Genomic DNA, 18,149 nt, shown 5'->3' with positions numbered 1-18,149 from the left:
TTGGTTAGGTATCTGGTTGTGACTGGGGTTCATGGATGTCTAATTATAACTGGGGTTGATAGGGTGTCTGGTTGTAACCATGGTTGTTGGGATGCCTGGCTGTAACTGGGTTTGATTAGCTATCTGGTTGTGACTGGGGTTGATGGGTGTCTGATTATAGCTGGGGTTGATAGGGTGTCTGGTTGTAACCGTGGTTGTTGGGATGCCTGGCTGTAAATGGGATTGATGAGGTGTCTGGTTGTGACTGGGGTTGATGGGTGTCTGATTATAACTGGGGTTGATAGGGTGTCTGGTTGTAACCGTGGTTGTTGGGATGCCTGGCTGTAACTGGGTTTGATGAGGTGTCTTGTTGTAACCATGGTCGATGAGGTGTGTGGTTTTAACCACGGTTGATGAGGTGTCTGGTTGTAATCGTGGTTGATGAGTTGGCTGGTTTTATTTATTTATTTATTTACTTAATTGGTGTTTAACGCAGTACTTATTTCACTTTATACGGTGGCAGCCAGCATTATGGTAGGAGGATAACATGCAGGCAGGGCCTGAGGAAAACCCACAACGATCCACAGGTTCCTGACAGACCTTCACACCTATGGCCAGAGGAGATGAAACCATGACCTGGGCTTGAACTCACATTTATTGCATTGGTGAAAGACTCTTGGTTCATTGGATGTCTGGTTGTAACTGCGGTTGAGGAGGTATCTGGTTGTAACCCTGGTTAATGAAATGTCTGATTCTAACCTTGGTTGGCAAAGTATCTGGTTGTAACTGAGGTTAATGAGATGTCGGGCTGTAACCATTGTTGATGAGGTATCTGGTTGTAACTGTGGTTGATGAGGTATATGGTTGAAACTAGGATTGGTGAGGTATCTGGTTGTAACTGAGGTTAATGAGATGTCTGGCTGTAACCATGGTTGATGAGGTGTCTGGTTCTAACCTCGATTGGTGAGGTATCTGGTTGTAACTGAGGTTAATGAAATGTCTGGCTGTAACCATTGTTGATGCGGTATCAGGTTGTAACTGGGGTTGATGAGGTGTCTGGTTGTAACTGTGATTGACAATCAAGGTTGTAATAGAGGTGTCTGGTTGTAACTCTGATTGACAATTGAGGTTGTAGCTGAGGTGCCTGGTTGTAACTGTAGTCACTGAGGTGTCTGGTTGTAACTGTGATTGACAATCAAGGGTGTAACTGAGGTGTCTGGTTGTAACTGTAGCCACTGAGGTGTCTGGTTGTAACTGTAGCCACAGAGGTGTCTGGTTGTAACTGTGATTGACAATCAAGGTTGTAACTGAGGTGTCTGGTTGTAACTGTAGCCACTGAGATGTCTGGTTGTAACTGTAGTCACTGAGGTGTCTGGTTGTAACTGTAGTCACTGAGGTGTCTGGTTATATAAGCTTTGCTGACCTGATTTCTGTCTGTTAGTCTTCTCTGTGACATACTTCACCATTATATATTTATATTCAGTTATGCGCATATATGTCTCTAATTACTTCTTAATGATGTGTGCCCAGTGGTGCTATGTTAATTACTTAATTACTAATAAATTAATAATTAGGTGCTCGCTATTAGGCAATCTTACCTTTTTCATGGCGTCTACTTTATTTACACAAGCTTTGTTCAGTGTTACAATTAATTTTGTACGTTAGCAGATCATGTATCAATGGCAAATACCTGTTACCCTGAAATGATTGTTTGGTAAATGAACTGTTGTTAGATTTTTATGAAAACAAAATTTTGAGCTTGCCAAGATGTTCATATTCTGTTGGAGAATACTACATGTAGTAAGGTTGTATTACACCATCAAAAATCTCAAATTAAAACTCTTTTCCACTGATGACATACCCTTCAATTTATTTATTTATTTGATTGATGTTTTACGCCGTACTCAAGAATATTTCACTTATACGAAGGCAGCCAGCATTATGATGGAAGAAAACCAGGCAGAGCCCATGAGGGGATACCCATGACTGTCTGCAGGTTGCTGGCAGACTTTTTCATGTACAGCAAGAGAACATGCCCTTCAAGTCGGAATTTTTAAAAATAGAGCAAGTTGCCTGAGAAACATGGACTTCATTCACATATGCACATGAGTTCATGGTCAAGTCCATTCAGTTACTTCATTCTTGTTGCTTATTTATTTTTTTTATGGTTTACATGAATAGAAGGTTGTTTACTTCAGGTGGATTCATTGCCTCTATTTTCTGATTTCTATTCGTTTGCCATATAACTTGTATGATGTGAGGCAGATTTTTTGTCTTCAGAATACTACAAAGCTAACCATGTATAATACTCATACATAAGAAGAAAAAAATCATGATTATAAATGTTGTTTTGATGGACAAAATTCTGTTCAATCAAAAGAGACATGTTTATTTTCTACCTCTAATGGTGGAAGAGTGATGAACTGGTAAATAAGCTAATATTGACAACAGCATGCATATTGTCTTTCTTAAAGTACATTATTAAGTCTGTGTTTTATGAAGATGAGAAAATTGGTTGATTATAGTAGAACAAATGATATGGTGTACAACAAACAGATGTACCATTTTTTAAAATTTACCTACTACATTAAGTATTGATGTTTTCCTGTTTGATGAAGGACTTAATTATCCATGTGTATCACACCGTAAACAGTAAGAGAAGATGGTATCATGATCAGTATATAGGGCTGGATAAGGATTGTGACATTCTGTTCAGTTCCTGTATTAGTTCTTACATGTACACATGCATGTGTATCACACCGTAAATAGTAAGAGAAGATGGTATCATGATCGGTATATAGGGCTGGATAAGGCTTGTGACATTCTGTTCAGTTCCTGTATTAGTTCTTACATGTACACATCCATGTGTATCACACCGTAAACAGTAAGAGAAGGTGGTATCATGATCGGTATATAGGGCTGGATAAGGCTTGTGACATTCTGTTCAGTTCTTGTATTAGTTCTTACATGTACACATGCATGTGTATCACACCGTAAATAGTAAGAGAAGATGGTATCATGATCGGTATATAGGGCTGGATAAGGCTTGTGACATTCTGTTCAGTTCCTGTATTAGTTCTTACATGTACACATGCATGTGTATCACACCGTAAACAGTAAGAGAAGATGGTATCATGATCGGTATATAGGGCTGGATAAGGCTTGTGACATTCTGTTCAGTTCTTGTAGCATTTCTTACATGTACACATCCATGTGTATCACACCGTAAACAGTAAGAGAAGATGGTATCATGATCGGTATATAGGGCTGGATAAGGCTTGTGACATTCTGTTCAGTTCCTGTATTAGTTCTTACATGTACACATGCATGTGTATCACACCGTAAACAGTAAGAGAAGATGGTATCATGATCGGTATATAGGGCTGGATAAGGCTTGTGACATTCTGTTCAGTTCCTGTATTAGTTCTTACATGTACACATGCATGTGTATCACAACGTAAACAGTAAGAGAAGATGGTATCATGATCGGTATATAGGGCTGGATAAGGCTTGTGACATTCTGTTCAGTTCCTGTATTAGTTCTTACATGTACACATGCATGTGTATCACACCGTAAAGAGTAAGAGAAGGTGGTATCATGATCGGTATATAGGGCTGGATAAGGCTTATGACATTCTGTTCAGTTCTTGTAGCATTTCTTACATGTACACATCCATGTGTATCACAACGTAAACAGTAAGAGAAGATGGTATCATGATCGGTATATAGGGCTGGATAAGGCTTGTGACATTCTGTTCAGTTCCTGTATTAGTTCTTACATGTACACATGCATGTGTATCACACCGTAAACAGTAAGAGAAGGTGGTATCATGATCGGTATATAGGGCTGGATAAGGCTTGTGACATTCTGTTCATTTCCTGTATTAGTTCTTACATGTACACATCCATGTGTATCACAACGTAAACAGTAAGAGAAGATGGTATCATGATCAGTATATAGGGCTGGATAAGGCTTGTGACATTCTGTTCAGTTCCTGTAGCATTTCTTACATGTACACATGCATGTGTATCACACCGTAAACAGTAAGAGAAGATGGTATCATGATCGGTATATAGGGCTGGATAAGGCTTGTGACATTCTGTTCAGTTCCTGTATTAGTTCTTACATGTACACATCCATGTGTATCACACCGTAAAGAGTAAGAGAAGATGGTATCATGATCGGTATATAGGGCTGGATAAGGCTTGTGACATTCTGTTCAGTTCCTGTATTAGTTCTTACATGTACACATGCATGTGTATCACACCGTAAACAGTAAGAGAAGGTGGTATCATGATCGGTATATAGGGCTGGATAAGGCTTGTGACATTCTGTTCAGTTCCTGTATCATTTCTTACATGTACACATGCATGTGTATCACACCGTAAACAGTAAGAGAAGATGGTATCATGATCGGTATATAGGGCTGGATAAGGCTTGTGACATTCTGTTCAGTTCCTGTATTAGTTCTTACATGTACACATGCATGTGTATCACACCGTAAACAGTAAGAGAAGGTGGTATCATGATCGGTATATAGGGCTGGATAAGGCTTGTGACATTCTGTTCAGTTCTTGTAGCATTTCTTACATGTACACATGCATGTGTATCACACCGTAAACAGTAAGAGAAGGTGGTATCATGATCTGTATATAGGGCTGGATAAGGCTTGTGACATTCTGTTCAGTTCCTGTATTAGTTCTTACGATCCAGCCCTTCTTACGAATATACTCGACAAATTATTTATTTATTTATTTGATTGGTGTTGTACGCTGCACTCCAGAATATAGGAATGGGTTTGTGGCTAGTTAAGGTACTTTCCTTTCAGTCAATAGGTCACATGAGATGTGAATTAAACACCATTCTGGATCATGGAGTCTTTAAAATTATCCTGTTCCTGAATGTCTCTGGCAATAAGCAGTCAACAGGGCTCAGCTCCCCTGGTTCCGCCACCTGTGATCTTTGTAATTGTGTATATAGGGATGAAAATTTGCATGTGAAATTTTATCATTTCTTCCCTTTGGTTTTCTTTTGAATCATGCAGTCTGTGAACTTTAAAATGTCTGTAACTGTTACTGTAAATTTGAAAGGCCTGCACTGTACTTGGTTTACTGATAGAGAATTTGTCCATGTATGAACCACTGGATGCTTTATTGTTAAAGTTTATCCCAGTGTTCTGCTCATAGTACCATGCAGTACCATATACATACATATAGGGATGGGGTTTTTTATATAACAGTCTGAGTTTTTATTAACAGCAGTTTTATTTGATGCCTTATGGGCAGGCTGACAACAAAAAATTCAAAAATGAAATAAAACTTAAATTGTCTGCTCTTGATGTTTTAATTATTTTCTTGTTTTTGAAATCTGCCTGATCATGCAACTATGTCTTCAACAACAAAAATTGTCAAAATAGTTTATATCATAGGAAGACAAGAATTAAAATCTGCTTGGGCCTGATGTGAGTCTGGATGACCTATACATCATATGAAGACAACAATTAAAATTGGTGTGGGCTGATGTGAGTCTGGGTGACATATACATCCTGTGAAGACAACAAGTAAAATTGGCGTGGCCTGATGTGAGTCTGGGTGACCTATACATCGTATGAAGACAACAATTAAAATTGGTGTGGGCTGATGTGAGTCTGGGTGACCTATACATCATATGAAGACAACAATTAAAATTAGTGTGGGCTGATGTGAGTCTGGATGAGCTATACATCATATGAAGACAACAGTTAAAATTGGCGTGGCCTGATGTGAGTCTGGGTGACCTATACATCATATGAAGACAACAAGTAAAATTGGCGTGGCCTGATGTGAGTCTGGGTGACCTATACATCGTATGAAGACAACAGTTAAAATTGGCGTGGCCTAATGTGAGTCTGGGTGACCTGTATATTGTTGGAAGACAAGAATTAAAATTGGTGTGGCCTGATGTGAGTCTGAGAGACCTATACATCATATGAAGACAAGAATTAAAATTGGCGTGGCCTGATGTGAGTCTGAGAGACCTATACATCCTGTGAAGGCAACAGTTAAAATTTGTGTGGCCTGATGTGAGTCTGAGAGACCTATACATCATATGAAGACAACAGTTAAAATTGGCGTGGCCTGATGTGAGTCTGGGTGACCTGTATATTGTTGGAAGACAAGAATTAAAATTGGTGTGGCCTGATGTGAGTCTGAGAGACCTATACATCATATGAAGACAAGAATTAAAATTGGCGTGGCCTGATGTGAGTCTGAGAGACCTATACATCCTGTGAAGGCAACAGTTAAAATTTGTGTGGCCTGACGTGAGTCTGGGTGACCTATACATCATATGAAGACAACAGTTAAAATTGGCGTGGCCTGATGTGAGTCTGGGTGACCTATACATCATATGAAGACAACAGTTAAAATTGGCATGGCCTGATGTGAGTCTGAGAGACCTATACATCCTGTGAAGGCAACAGTTAAAATTTTTGTGGCCTGATGTGAGTCTGGGTGACCTATACATCATATGAAGACAAGAATTAAAATTGGTGTGGCCTGATGTGAGTCTGAGAGACCTATACATCATATGAAGACAACAAGTAAAATTGGCGTGGCCTAATGTGAATCTGAGAGACCTATACATCCTGTGAAGGCAACAGTTAAAATTTGTGTGGCCTGATGTGAGTCTGGGTGACCTATACATCATATGAAGACAACAGTTAAAATTGGCATGGCCTGATGTGAGCCTGGGTGACCTATACATCATATGAAGACAAGAATTAAAATTGGTGTGGCCTGATGTGAGTCTGAGAGACCTATACATCCTGTGAAGACAACAATTAAAATTTGTGTGGCCTGATGTGAGTCTGGGTGACCTATATATCACATGAGGGCTTTTGGATTTTTCATCCATCCAGTATATGGGTACCTCAGCATGTCTCAAATGTAGAACACTGATTTAAATGTACATTGTATATTAAGTAGATCAGCATTGATTTACGATGAACAAGCCTGACATGCCTTTTGACTTTTGGCATGGGTTAGTGTCCCAATTTGACAACTATGAAATATTTGATGTTAAATCCAAGAAATAAATAACTGAACAGTCTGACAATGCTTGTATAGGAACCCTGGTAGTAAAACCAGAGAAAACAATTGCAGCCTGAAAAAATGAACTTGTCTCGACCTGTTTTCCATGAACAATGGAGGACATTGTCATATCAGTCAGGATTATGTCATCCGGCATGTTTTCATAATCAGCTAAGCTTCATAATTATTTATGGAAAGGCCTGGTGTGTTTACACTGAACATTCCACCGTGGGTGTGAAATTGGAACATGCCATGGCGGATGAGGCTGACTGTTTGTACTAGGATGCATCCTCAGCCCAGCTATGTCTGGCTGTGGAATTTTTATTACTGAGTTATCTAACATGATGGACTTGGGCAGGCATGATGTCAGATGTACAAATCTCATTTTTTGGCCTCACATGCACCTATTCATCATTCAGCAAAGCCCATTCTGTTATTTAAACACAGCACATGATACAATATATGTATGTATCTGTTTCAAGTTTTGATATTGCATATACATGTGTTTTTTGGGAGGTTTTTTTGCCACATACTGGCCTGCTAAAACTTTGACACCCAAAGCAGTAATGAAAAAAAACACGCTGCGTATATATATGTATACAACCAAGCTGAAGTAATTGATATTGACAGAAGCAGACTTTAATAACTGTCTCACTGGTATGTGGTACCCATTATACGTATACATGGGGCAGGTTGTTCTGTGATAACTATCCCAGTCTATCTCTTAGTCAGTAAAGTAACCCAACTCCCATGCCTAATGTTAGATATCAAGTCACTATGAAAAACTATCTGTAGAAATAAGAAAATTCGATTTCATTTTTATTTTGACAGATTTTTATCCCATTGTTCTACGTCAGCCCTATAAAACTTGCCCAGAAACCAGTAGAAAACACAATAGCTTAACTGTTGTCTTATTCTGGCCAACAAATTTGTGATTTATGGGAACATCAATCACACTTCAGGATTTCATTTCGTCTGCTAAATGTTTAAAAAAGTAATTTGCATACTTGTGCAGACAAATAAATGTAAGCATTGTGCATTACACCAGAGTTGACCTAGTGTTGTAAGTCTGTGCCAGTGGGATACAGGTTGAGATTTTATCTGCAAATTTTGTTTCATTGTTTTCATTTATTCATTTTTTTATATTTCAGTTTTTGTACCATATTTCAGGCCATTTGCCATCCGCTCTGCATTGTTTGCTATTCAGTGCTCTGTGTGTAGGCATCAAGTACAGGTGTCATTTTGACTAAACTGTAGGCTACTGTATAGTGTTAATTGTACCACAGTCATATGATCCTTTGGCAGTTACATGTAGGCCTACTAATAAAGTTAATATTTCATATTTCCCATTTGAAATGACTGTATATTATATGATTATCTGATTTAAAAGATAACTTAAAGGTTCTCCATTGATTTCTACCCTAATTATTAAGTGTATGGTAAAACTGTGTACTTTTGCCTGATATAGTGCTGTGATACAGAATTATTTGGCATATCATATTTGTCGGAAATCCTCTAACTATAGATTTGCCAATACATAGAAATAACAATTGTCAGTGGAAACTGGAAGTATTTTTGTCTGTTGCTAAGGAGATACAAGATGAAAGGCTAGCGGAGCACACATGGTCATCATCGCTGGGGTGAACTCCCTGCCTGCTTGCCCTTTGAGGGCCCAAGAGAGTGGGTGGGGCGGGGATGTTGGCAGGGTCTGGAAGCCGTTAGCAAGGCGCTTTTGTAGGATGCAAACAGTAGCAAAGGCTTTGTAGAGTGCTGACTAAACCATGTATACTGTAAACCTAATACATTAGCTGTGTTGTTTCTGTTTACTTGAGCATGTGATGGTATATCATATTACAATAATGGATATCATAAATATCACCGTTTGCTCACACTGCTGTTACATACTTATGTCTGCACTGGTTTTATATGACAGCTGTATACCAAAGCATTAAATATCTGTACTGATATATATCATATTATAAAACTTGATATGTTTTGTGTGTTTATATGTATTTAATTGATTCCATTCTCGATCAAGAGTGTTTAGTACTTCAGTATACAAACTAAACTGTTTTACATATTTATTATATTTTTTAAAATTTAAACATATAAACTTATTACTGAATATCATAAATGTAGCTCTGTGCATAAGGGATCAGGCATAAGTTGATCTACTTGTTAAAGGTTCTAAGACATATGAGGTGTGGGCTTAAACCCAGCTATGGGCACGGACTTTGTAAGTTACCCTGCTCTGACTGTTCGTGGAGTTGGGGTTGGGATAAGCGGTCAATGATGGTTGTGTAGGCATTTGCCCAGTCTAGCATTTGTTAAAAACGGCTTGTCTTTCACAAATATGTTATGCGTAGGCCCCGATTTGTACGTAGCGTGTGGAAAAGTTCATCAGTGACTTGCCAGATGTCAGTCATTTACACCATCCTCGTTTGCTCCATCCTTATGAGAGACGGCCATTAATAAAGTGAAAATGTTTAAATACGGGTACAACATTAGGCAACAATCAAATAAATATATTTGTTCATGTACTAGTATGTTTGTACATGAAGTATATGTTTTTGTTATGTACTCTACATCATTTAAGGCATTTGTCCTCCTCAGGTGAATCACACTTGTTTTACTAATTATTTTGTGCTAGAAATTGTCACAGAAGGTAAAATCAAGCTGAAATAAACTGACAAAATAAAAAATGAAAATTCTTCTGCTGCCTGCACCTGATTTCCAAAATTTTGTGATGGAAAACAAGGAATTAAGTATGATTGGCCTTATCCGTGAACATGCAAAATAGCTAGTATACATATACATGAATACTATTTAATTAGTACTAACACGCTAATTCTTCAGCTTTTTCAACTGCCTTTGTAACCGATAGCGTGAAACATTCTAAGAACTGGGTAGTAAAGAGAAATAATTTGTATAGTTTTAGATAATCTGCATCATTAGAGACACAAACAGATCATTTTAGTGTCCTTTTCATGCTAATTGTAGACATAAATTTCACTGAGAAAACTGCTTTAGGCATTAAAAAAGTTGGACATCTACAGGTGTTTGTACACCAAGCCTTGACTCACTGGTATAATTAGGCACGTGCAAACGTGAGAGTATTCCTGATTGGTTATGTGCATGTGATATCCACAGACATGTTGTCAGACACATCTGCATCTATCACTGATCTACAAAGGTATCTTGATGAATATATGCAAATTAGTCTATTTTTGTTCATCTCACCTTGACCCAGAAACAAAATAATATATTATTCACAGTGACTTGGTCTTGAGGAAATGCGCAAATTATGTAAACATGTATGGCAGATATGTAAATTTACATGTGAATTTAATAAATAAAAAGCAAACAAATGTCCAACATAACTGAAAAATTGATTCTATGTAGGTTTAGTTTTAAAGTATCTATTGCTTTGGAATGTCTCATGAATAGAATATAATACAGTGAGTGGGGGTATATCATTATATATATATATATAGGGCTGTACACCATAGGGCACGGTGCTAACCCTTTTAGGGTGTGCATACCAGTACATGTGGATGTCTTAGGGTGCAGAGATGTGAGTTAAGTAACAACAATGTTTAATGGATTGTACCAGAAGTGCTTCCTGTGCCACTGGGGTGATAGACAGAGGGGTACAAACACACTGGCCAATAGTGAGGAAGTCTGGCTGCTTTGGGTCAAAGGTTAATGGCTCCTTCCCCTCCCCTCCAAAAAAAATGTTTGAATAAAAAATAATTGTATGGCTTCGCTCTGTAACATTGAAGTGAACTCACATGTGTAAAAATGTAGGTCTTTATTACGGTGTGGAGGCAGAAATTTAGCTTTGAACCACTGTACTACACATTGCCAACTGTAATGTTATACATAGAAACCATTTTATTTCTACTTAGGAAGGATTGGTGGTTTAAACTAGGCAACTCTGGTTTTCTCTTTCTACAAGACTGACTGCCATGATAGAAGTGAAAATGTATGGAGTTAAACAACAATAAAAAAAGAACATAAAGTCTGTCTACCTGTACACCTCACCCATAGTCGTACCTTTCCCATCTTTACCGGTACACCTCACCCACCTTCATATCGTCCCAGTTTTACCTGTACACCTCACCCACCTTCATATCTCCCCAGTCTTTACTTATGCACCTTACTCAGCTTCATATCTTCCCAGTTTTACCTGTACACCTCACCCACCTTCATATCTCCCCAGTCTTTCCCTGTACACCTTACTCACCTTCATATCTTCCCAGTCCTTACCTGTGCACCTCACCCACCCTCATATCTCCCCAGTCTCTACCTGTGCACCTTACCCACCTTCATATCTCCCCAGTCTCTACCTGTGCACCTTACTCACCTTCATATCTTCCCAGTCCTTACCTGTGCACCTCACCCACCTTCATATCTCCCCAGTCTTTACCTATGCACCTTACTCACCTTCACATATCCCTAGTCTTTACCTGTGCACCTTACCCACCTTCATATCTCCCCAGTCTTTACCTGTGCACCTTACTCCCCTTCATATCTCCCCAGTCTTTACCTGTGCACCTTACCCACTTTCATATCTCCCCAGTCTTTTCCTGTGCACCTTACTCGCCTTCAAATCTCCCCAGTCTCTACCTGTGCACTTCACCCACCTTCATATCTCCCCAGTCATATCTCTTACCTGTGCACCTTACACAATATCTCCCCAGTCTTTACCTGTGCACTTCACCCACATTTATATCTCCCGCAGTCTTTACCTGTGCACCGCACTCACCTCCATATCTCCCCAGTTTTACTTACCCCACTCACTCTCATAGCTCTCCATCTTTACCTGCACAACTCACCCATGTTCATATCTCCCCCAGTTTTACTTGTACACCCCATTCTCCCCAGTCTTTAGCTGTGCACCTCACTCACCATATCTCACCAGTCTTTACCTGTTCACTTCACCCACCTTCATATCTCACCCAGTTTTACTTGTATACCCCACTCACCCTCATATCTCTCCATCTTTACCTGCACAACTCACCCACATTCATATCTGCCCCAGTTTTATTTGTACACTCTCCTCGGTCTTTACCTGTGCACCTCACTCACCATATCTCGCCAGTCTTTACCTGTTCACCCACCTTCATATCTCCCCAGTCTTTACCTGTGCACTTCACTCACAATATCTCCCCAGTCTTTACCTCTGCACCTCACCTACCTTCATATCTCCCCCAGTTTTACTTGTATACCACACTCCTCCTCATATCTCTCCATCTTTACCTGCACAACTCACCCACCTTCATATCTCTCCCAGTTTTACTTGTACACCCCACTCTCCACGGTCTTTACCTGTGCACCTCGCTCACCATATCTCCCCATTCTTTACCTCTGCACCTCACCCACCTTCATATCTCCCTCAGTTTTATTTGTACCCCACTCACCTTTATATCTCTACATCTTTACCTGCACACCTCAGCCATCTCCATTTCTCTCCTTACCTGGTTTATCACCCTACTAAATGTTTAATCCAACGTTGCCAGGCTTACTTGTAGAAGATAATTATGAAGTGTGTTTTCTGATCATAGAAGATCACATTTGCTTTCTGAGTGTAGAGGATGATTATCAAAGGTGCCTTCTGAGTACAGAAGGTAATTATGAATTGTGCTTTCTGAGTATAGAAGGTAATTACGAAGTGTGCTTTCTGAGTATATACGGTAATTATGCAGTGTGCATTCTGAATGTAGAAGATAATTATGAAGTGTGCCTTAATTCAGGGGGTTGCTTCCAAGCCCCTCTGACAGGTGACTAACAAAGCCTGGTAATCTGGCCTCAACCCCCAGCTGGCTCAGTCCTGCACAGCACTGCACACTCTGCATTTCTCAGACCAGAGAAAACATCTTCAGCAAATTTGGCCGAATGGTTTGAGATCCTGCTAAAGAATTGTTGTCAGTTTTTGCATGCATGCGACAGAGGTTTGGCCCACTGGTGGCCGAGGGTTTAGCATGTGGTTAGCTGTTGATCATGCTAAGGTACAGCATGTTGAGGTATTGCAGCAGACAGGGGCGAATCCCCAACTCGCTCTCACGGCCCACATTCCACAGTGTCCTCCGACTTGACCCCAGATCCACGTACTGTCACGGCGTGTTGTACAGGCGGGATTAGTGAGTGGGAGTGGTAATCCTATGTAGTTAACAGTTCCGCCTTCTCGTGGGCAGGCTAACTGTCTGTTACCATGGGAACATGTCTCGCTTGTGAGAGCATCCGTTGTTGTTGACACAATTAGAAAGGAAATAGCACAAGATTGGTACACCTCTCGCATTGATGTGATCAGAACACCCAATAACGCGTGCTGCTCTGAAATTCTTTGTATTGATTATTGGAGCCAAACAATAATAGACAACTTTTATTGGTTGTCATTTAGTATTGGTATGAAAATTTATTGGAATAGTGCTGGTAAAAACACAGCATCTCTTACTCATGATAGAGTCATGAATAACAAACCTCTTAAGAATAGCTGTTTTGAAAAGTGGTCTTGTTGGAAAGGGGGGGAGGTCTACTTCATTTTGCATAGAACTCTTTTTGGGTCATATTGAGAAAAACTTTCTGATAACAACTTCTAGCGATTTCTGAGCAAATATTTTGATGCATTCCTTGCTTGAGCCTTCAAAAAGTTTATTGACACTATGGCTCAACGAAGCTCAAATTTGCTTTCTTTGGCTGTGAACATTTGGCATTGACTGAATGTCAATTTTATATCCAATAGAAATTCCTTAGTGGGGCCAGTTTTTATCATCGTAAGCATGCCATAGCACCCTGTCATTCATGCTGAACTTGAATTTGGCAGGAAAACATCTTGTGGTTACAGATATTCTTGAGTTTATACATATACCTGGCTTATTTTTGACAGCATTTATTATATGTCATGTGCTGATAATAAATTATTTTGGAATTATATGGTATAGGTATTTCACTAGTCTATTGTAGCAAATCATTCTTAGATTTATATGCAAAATTACGGAGTACCATACCTTTCATTTCTGTTACATATACAAGCGTGTGTGTGTGCATATATATTTTATTTGTATTTTTTACATACGTTTTTCAATTATAATTCTTTTTCTTCTGCACCTGAAGTAGTGCTTGTTAAAATTAATTTGCAGTTTTCTCCATTTCTGGTAAGGCATCCTTGAAGATAAAAATAGCATTTCCCATGTGTAAGGGGACCTTGAAAACAATCGATTCCGTTTTCACAATATTTATTTGTGCTGACCTAATATTCCAGCCTAGGAAAACACACCTCAGCTGAAGTTTAAATACCCTATTAAAGCACGTATGACTTTTTAGCATAAACTGATACAAATGACAGCATACATCTGGATTCTACTCAAAAAATTGTTGATGTAACCAATCTAAATCTCTTAATTATTTGTACGTGAAATTGGGAAAGGGTTGACTATTATTTATTTTTTCAACTTTGCTCCAAAAATATCACGTACATGTAAATAATGAAATATATGGTTAAAACTATAAAAACTTTGTCATTGTTTATTTGCAAAACTAATTGGGTGTTTTCGCATGAATTCTAAATGTTTCATTTCGGTTTTTTTCTCCAGAAAGATGTCACTGTTTTTGTTCGACCATCCAAGGAGTTTGGAGGATCGCAGTAAGTTTTTCTGTTACATGCACTTCACTGCAGTCACAGCTACTTGCTGTCATACATGCTCATGATAGTTATCATCATCAGCTTAGAGACCTCCATGGCCGAGGGGGTTAACATGCCAGATAGGCACAATGACCCAGGAGCCTCTAGTTAAAGTGGTTGCTCTGACTTCAAGTCCAGCTTATGTTGGCTTCCTCTCCGGCTCTACATGCATGGGAAGATCTGCAAGCAGGTTGTGGGTTTCCTCCAGGCTCTGCCCGCTTTCCTTTCACCATATAATGCTGTTCACTGTAGTATAAGTGAAATATTCTTAAGTACGGCTTAAAAAAACAAATCAAATAAATAAATAAATTATCAGCTTAATAACGGTACAAACCAAAATAACCAACTTATCTAGTGTCTTCTCAGTAATTTTGTCTGCAGCTATGTGCAACCATGACTTGGTCTTTACTCTACTGATGCTGATTACCATGTATTAAGAAAGTAGAAAAATAGTAAATTAGAAAGCGGTAAACCTCAGACCTGGCCATTTGTCCATTGGCAGTGTTTCTTGAAATGTATTGATTTAAATCCTGCTTTAAAGGAAAAGACCTCTAAAACTCGAGGTAAACCTCGGATCTGGCCATGTCCATTTGCAGTGTTTCTTGAAATGCATTGATTTAAATCCTCCTTTAAGGAAAAGACCTCTAAAACTCGAGGTAAACCTCGGATCTGGCCATGTCCATTTGCAGTGTTTCTTGAAATGCATTGATTTAAATCCTCCTTTAAGGAAAAGACCTCTAAAACTCAAGGTAAAACTCAGATCTGGCCATTTGTCCATTTGCAGTGTTTCTTGAAATGCATCGATTTAAATCCTCCTTTAAGGAAAAGACCTCTAAAACTCGAGGTAAACCTCGGATCTGGCCATTTGTCCATTTGCAGTGTTTCTTGAAATGCATTGATTTAAATCCTCCTTTAAGGAAAAGACCTCTAAAACTCAAGGTAAAACTCAGATCTGGCCATTTGTCCATTTGCAGTGTTTCTTGAAATGCATCGATTTAAATCCTCCTTTAAGGAAAAGACCTCTAAAACTCGAGGTAAACCTCGGATCTGGCCATTTGTCCATTTGCAGTGTTTCTTGAAATGTATTGATTTAAATCCTCCTTTAAGGAAAAGACCTCTAAAACTCGAGGTAAACCTCGGATCTGGCCATGTCCATTTGCAGTGTTTCTTGAAATGCATTGATTTAAATCCTGCTTTAAAGGAAAAGACCTCTAAAACTCGAGGTAAACCTCGGATCTGGCCATTTGTCCATTTGCAGTGTTTCTTGAAATGTATTGATTTAAATCCTCCTTTAAGGAAAAGACCTCTAAAACTCGAGGTAAACCTCGGATCTGGCCATGTCCATTTGCAGTGTTTCTTGAAATGCATTGATTTAAATCCTCCTTTAAGGAAAAGACCTCTAAAACTCGAGGTAAACCTCAGATCTGGCCATGTCCATTTGCAGTGTTTCTTGAAATGTATTGATTTAAATCCTGCTTTAAAGGAAAAGACCTCTAAAACTCGAGGTAAACCTCGGATCTGGCCATTTGTCCATTTGCAGTGTTTCTTGAAATGTATTGATTTAAATCCTCCTTTAAGGAAAAGACCTCTAAAACTCGAGGTAAACCTCGGATCTGGCCATGTCCATTTGCAGTGTTTCTTGAAATGTATTGATTTAAATCCTGCTTTAAAGGAAAAGACCTCTAAAACTCGAAGTAAACCTCAGATCTGGCCATTTGTCCATTTGCAGTGTTTCTTGAAATGTATTGATTTAAATCCTGCTTTAAAGGAAAAGACCTCTAAAACTCGAAGTAAACCTCAGATCTGGCCATTTGACCATTTGCAGTGTTTCTTGAAATGCATTGATTTAAATCCTCCTTTAAGGAAAAGACCTCTAAAAACCAAAGTAGGCATCACTTAATAAACCGCTTGAAACTGTGTATGAATATACTTTCATCTACATTTTTACATTTTTGTGAAAAGAGGTAAAGACATTCAGACACTTGAATTCTAAGGTGAGCTTTGTGGACCCTACTTCAGAGTGTAAGAGCTCTTAAGTCACAATAAGTTTTCCCAACTTTAATCACGACACATAATTTTGGAATTACTCTTTTTACGGATTACAAAAAGATTACTATAAAAATTGCTTCCTTTTGGTGAACATCAGGAAAAAATGTGATGTGACATCAGAGTTCCTAGATGCCATTAGTTTGGCTCATAAAGCCCACCATAGAATTCAGCTGTTTGAATGTCTTTCAATACTCTTCAAAAAATCCAAAAATATAAGTGGTTTTCATTTGTCTGTATGGCAAACTTTATTTTATATTATAGCTTTCTGTTACTTTGAGCTAAGTATATTCTTGTATTTTGAAAACAAACATATACAAACATTGCACGATATGCATAAGCAGAGATATAGATGCCTCGGTGGCTACAAGTAGGGGTCCATGTAATATCAGGATTTCTAACACTCAGGTCTTTTGATTGTCAATCATGTAATCTGAAACACAGTTCATCAAAAACCCTGTTTTATGTTCTTCTTTAATCCTCGGTGGTGTCTAGGAAAGGTTTATTATGGTTACATTCACTAATCCGATCCTTGTGGAGCCTGCTGTGTTTGTGTGATGTGTTGTTATGTAAACCTCTGCTAACAGCTAGTGTGCATTTGTCAGGAAATTTTCAATGCATTTGTTCCAGCTCATACATGTCTGGATTTACAGTATGCCTTATCAGATTTCTGACAACGATAAAGCTGATTGATTACTTGTTAAGGAGAGCTAGCAATTTATCTTTATGTTTCTGTCGTTTATCGCACAAGTCTGGGTGAATGCAGATAGACCTTCATTTTGTGCCGGCATGGCCTCCATTAACCTCATGCTTTGCTCTTACCCCTATCTGGAGTTCCCCCCCACACACCTCATTAATGCTGAGCCTTGTCTTGATCCTCAGGGACTGTGCCCCCATGCCAGGCTGCACCCACCCAGGGAGAGATTTTTTTGCCAGATTTCCACCTATCTTAGGGTAGAATGGTGCAGTCTGTGGGTGGTTATAGGTAGACAACTGTCTGCCAGTGGGAAGTGGAGGGAGGGAGGCATTTTGTTCATACGGTTATTTAATTAGGCCTATACATACATGTAATGGAAGAATTTAAGTACCACTTTCATTTGGTTACAATCTTGATCATAGTCAAAATTGTTTAGTTATGACTTTAAATTTCACCAATGACTAAATTGCAAGTTGCACAGTTTACTCGTTTCTGAGAAATCTGTTGAGCATAGAAAAGTGTTTTGACATTTGTTTGGAAGGTAAACTGATATCAATATCACATTGAAAGAGAACACCTAAAGTAAAATGTTAATACATTTATTTGCGTCTGAAAATGTCCTTTTTGAGCATAATTTTAGGTCATTTTGGATTATTTCTGAGCAATTAATTA

General features: G+C 38.8%; 1 protein-coding gene across 1 annotated transcript in view; it reads left to right on the top strand.

Annotated features, from left to right (window-relative positions):
- The window catches only part of LOC135472253 (stAR-related lipid transfer protein 5-like), a 62,110-nt gene that overhangs the window by 19,694 nt on the left and 24,267 nt on the right, over positions 1-18,149 (top strand). The window contains exon 2 of the mRNA XM_064751666.1: positions 14,646-14,695. Within this exon, the coding sequence (XP_064607736.1) occupies positions 14,646-14,695 (50 nt within the window). The remainder of the gene's footprint in view (positions 1-14,645; positions 14,696-18,149) is intronic.

This window comes from Liolophura sinensis, chromosome 8 (genome assembly GCF_032854445.1).
Source record: "Liolophura sinensis isolate JHLJ2023 chromosome 8, CUHK_Ljap_v2, whole genome shotgun sequence".
Classification (NCBI taxonomy): Eukaryota; Metazoa; Mollusca; class Polyplacophora; order Chitonida; family Chitonidae; genus Liolophura; species Liolophura sinensis.
Note: the sequence above shows the minus strand (reverse complement) of the source record. Positions and strands in the feature narration are given on the sequence as shown.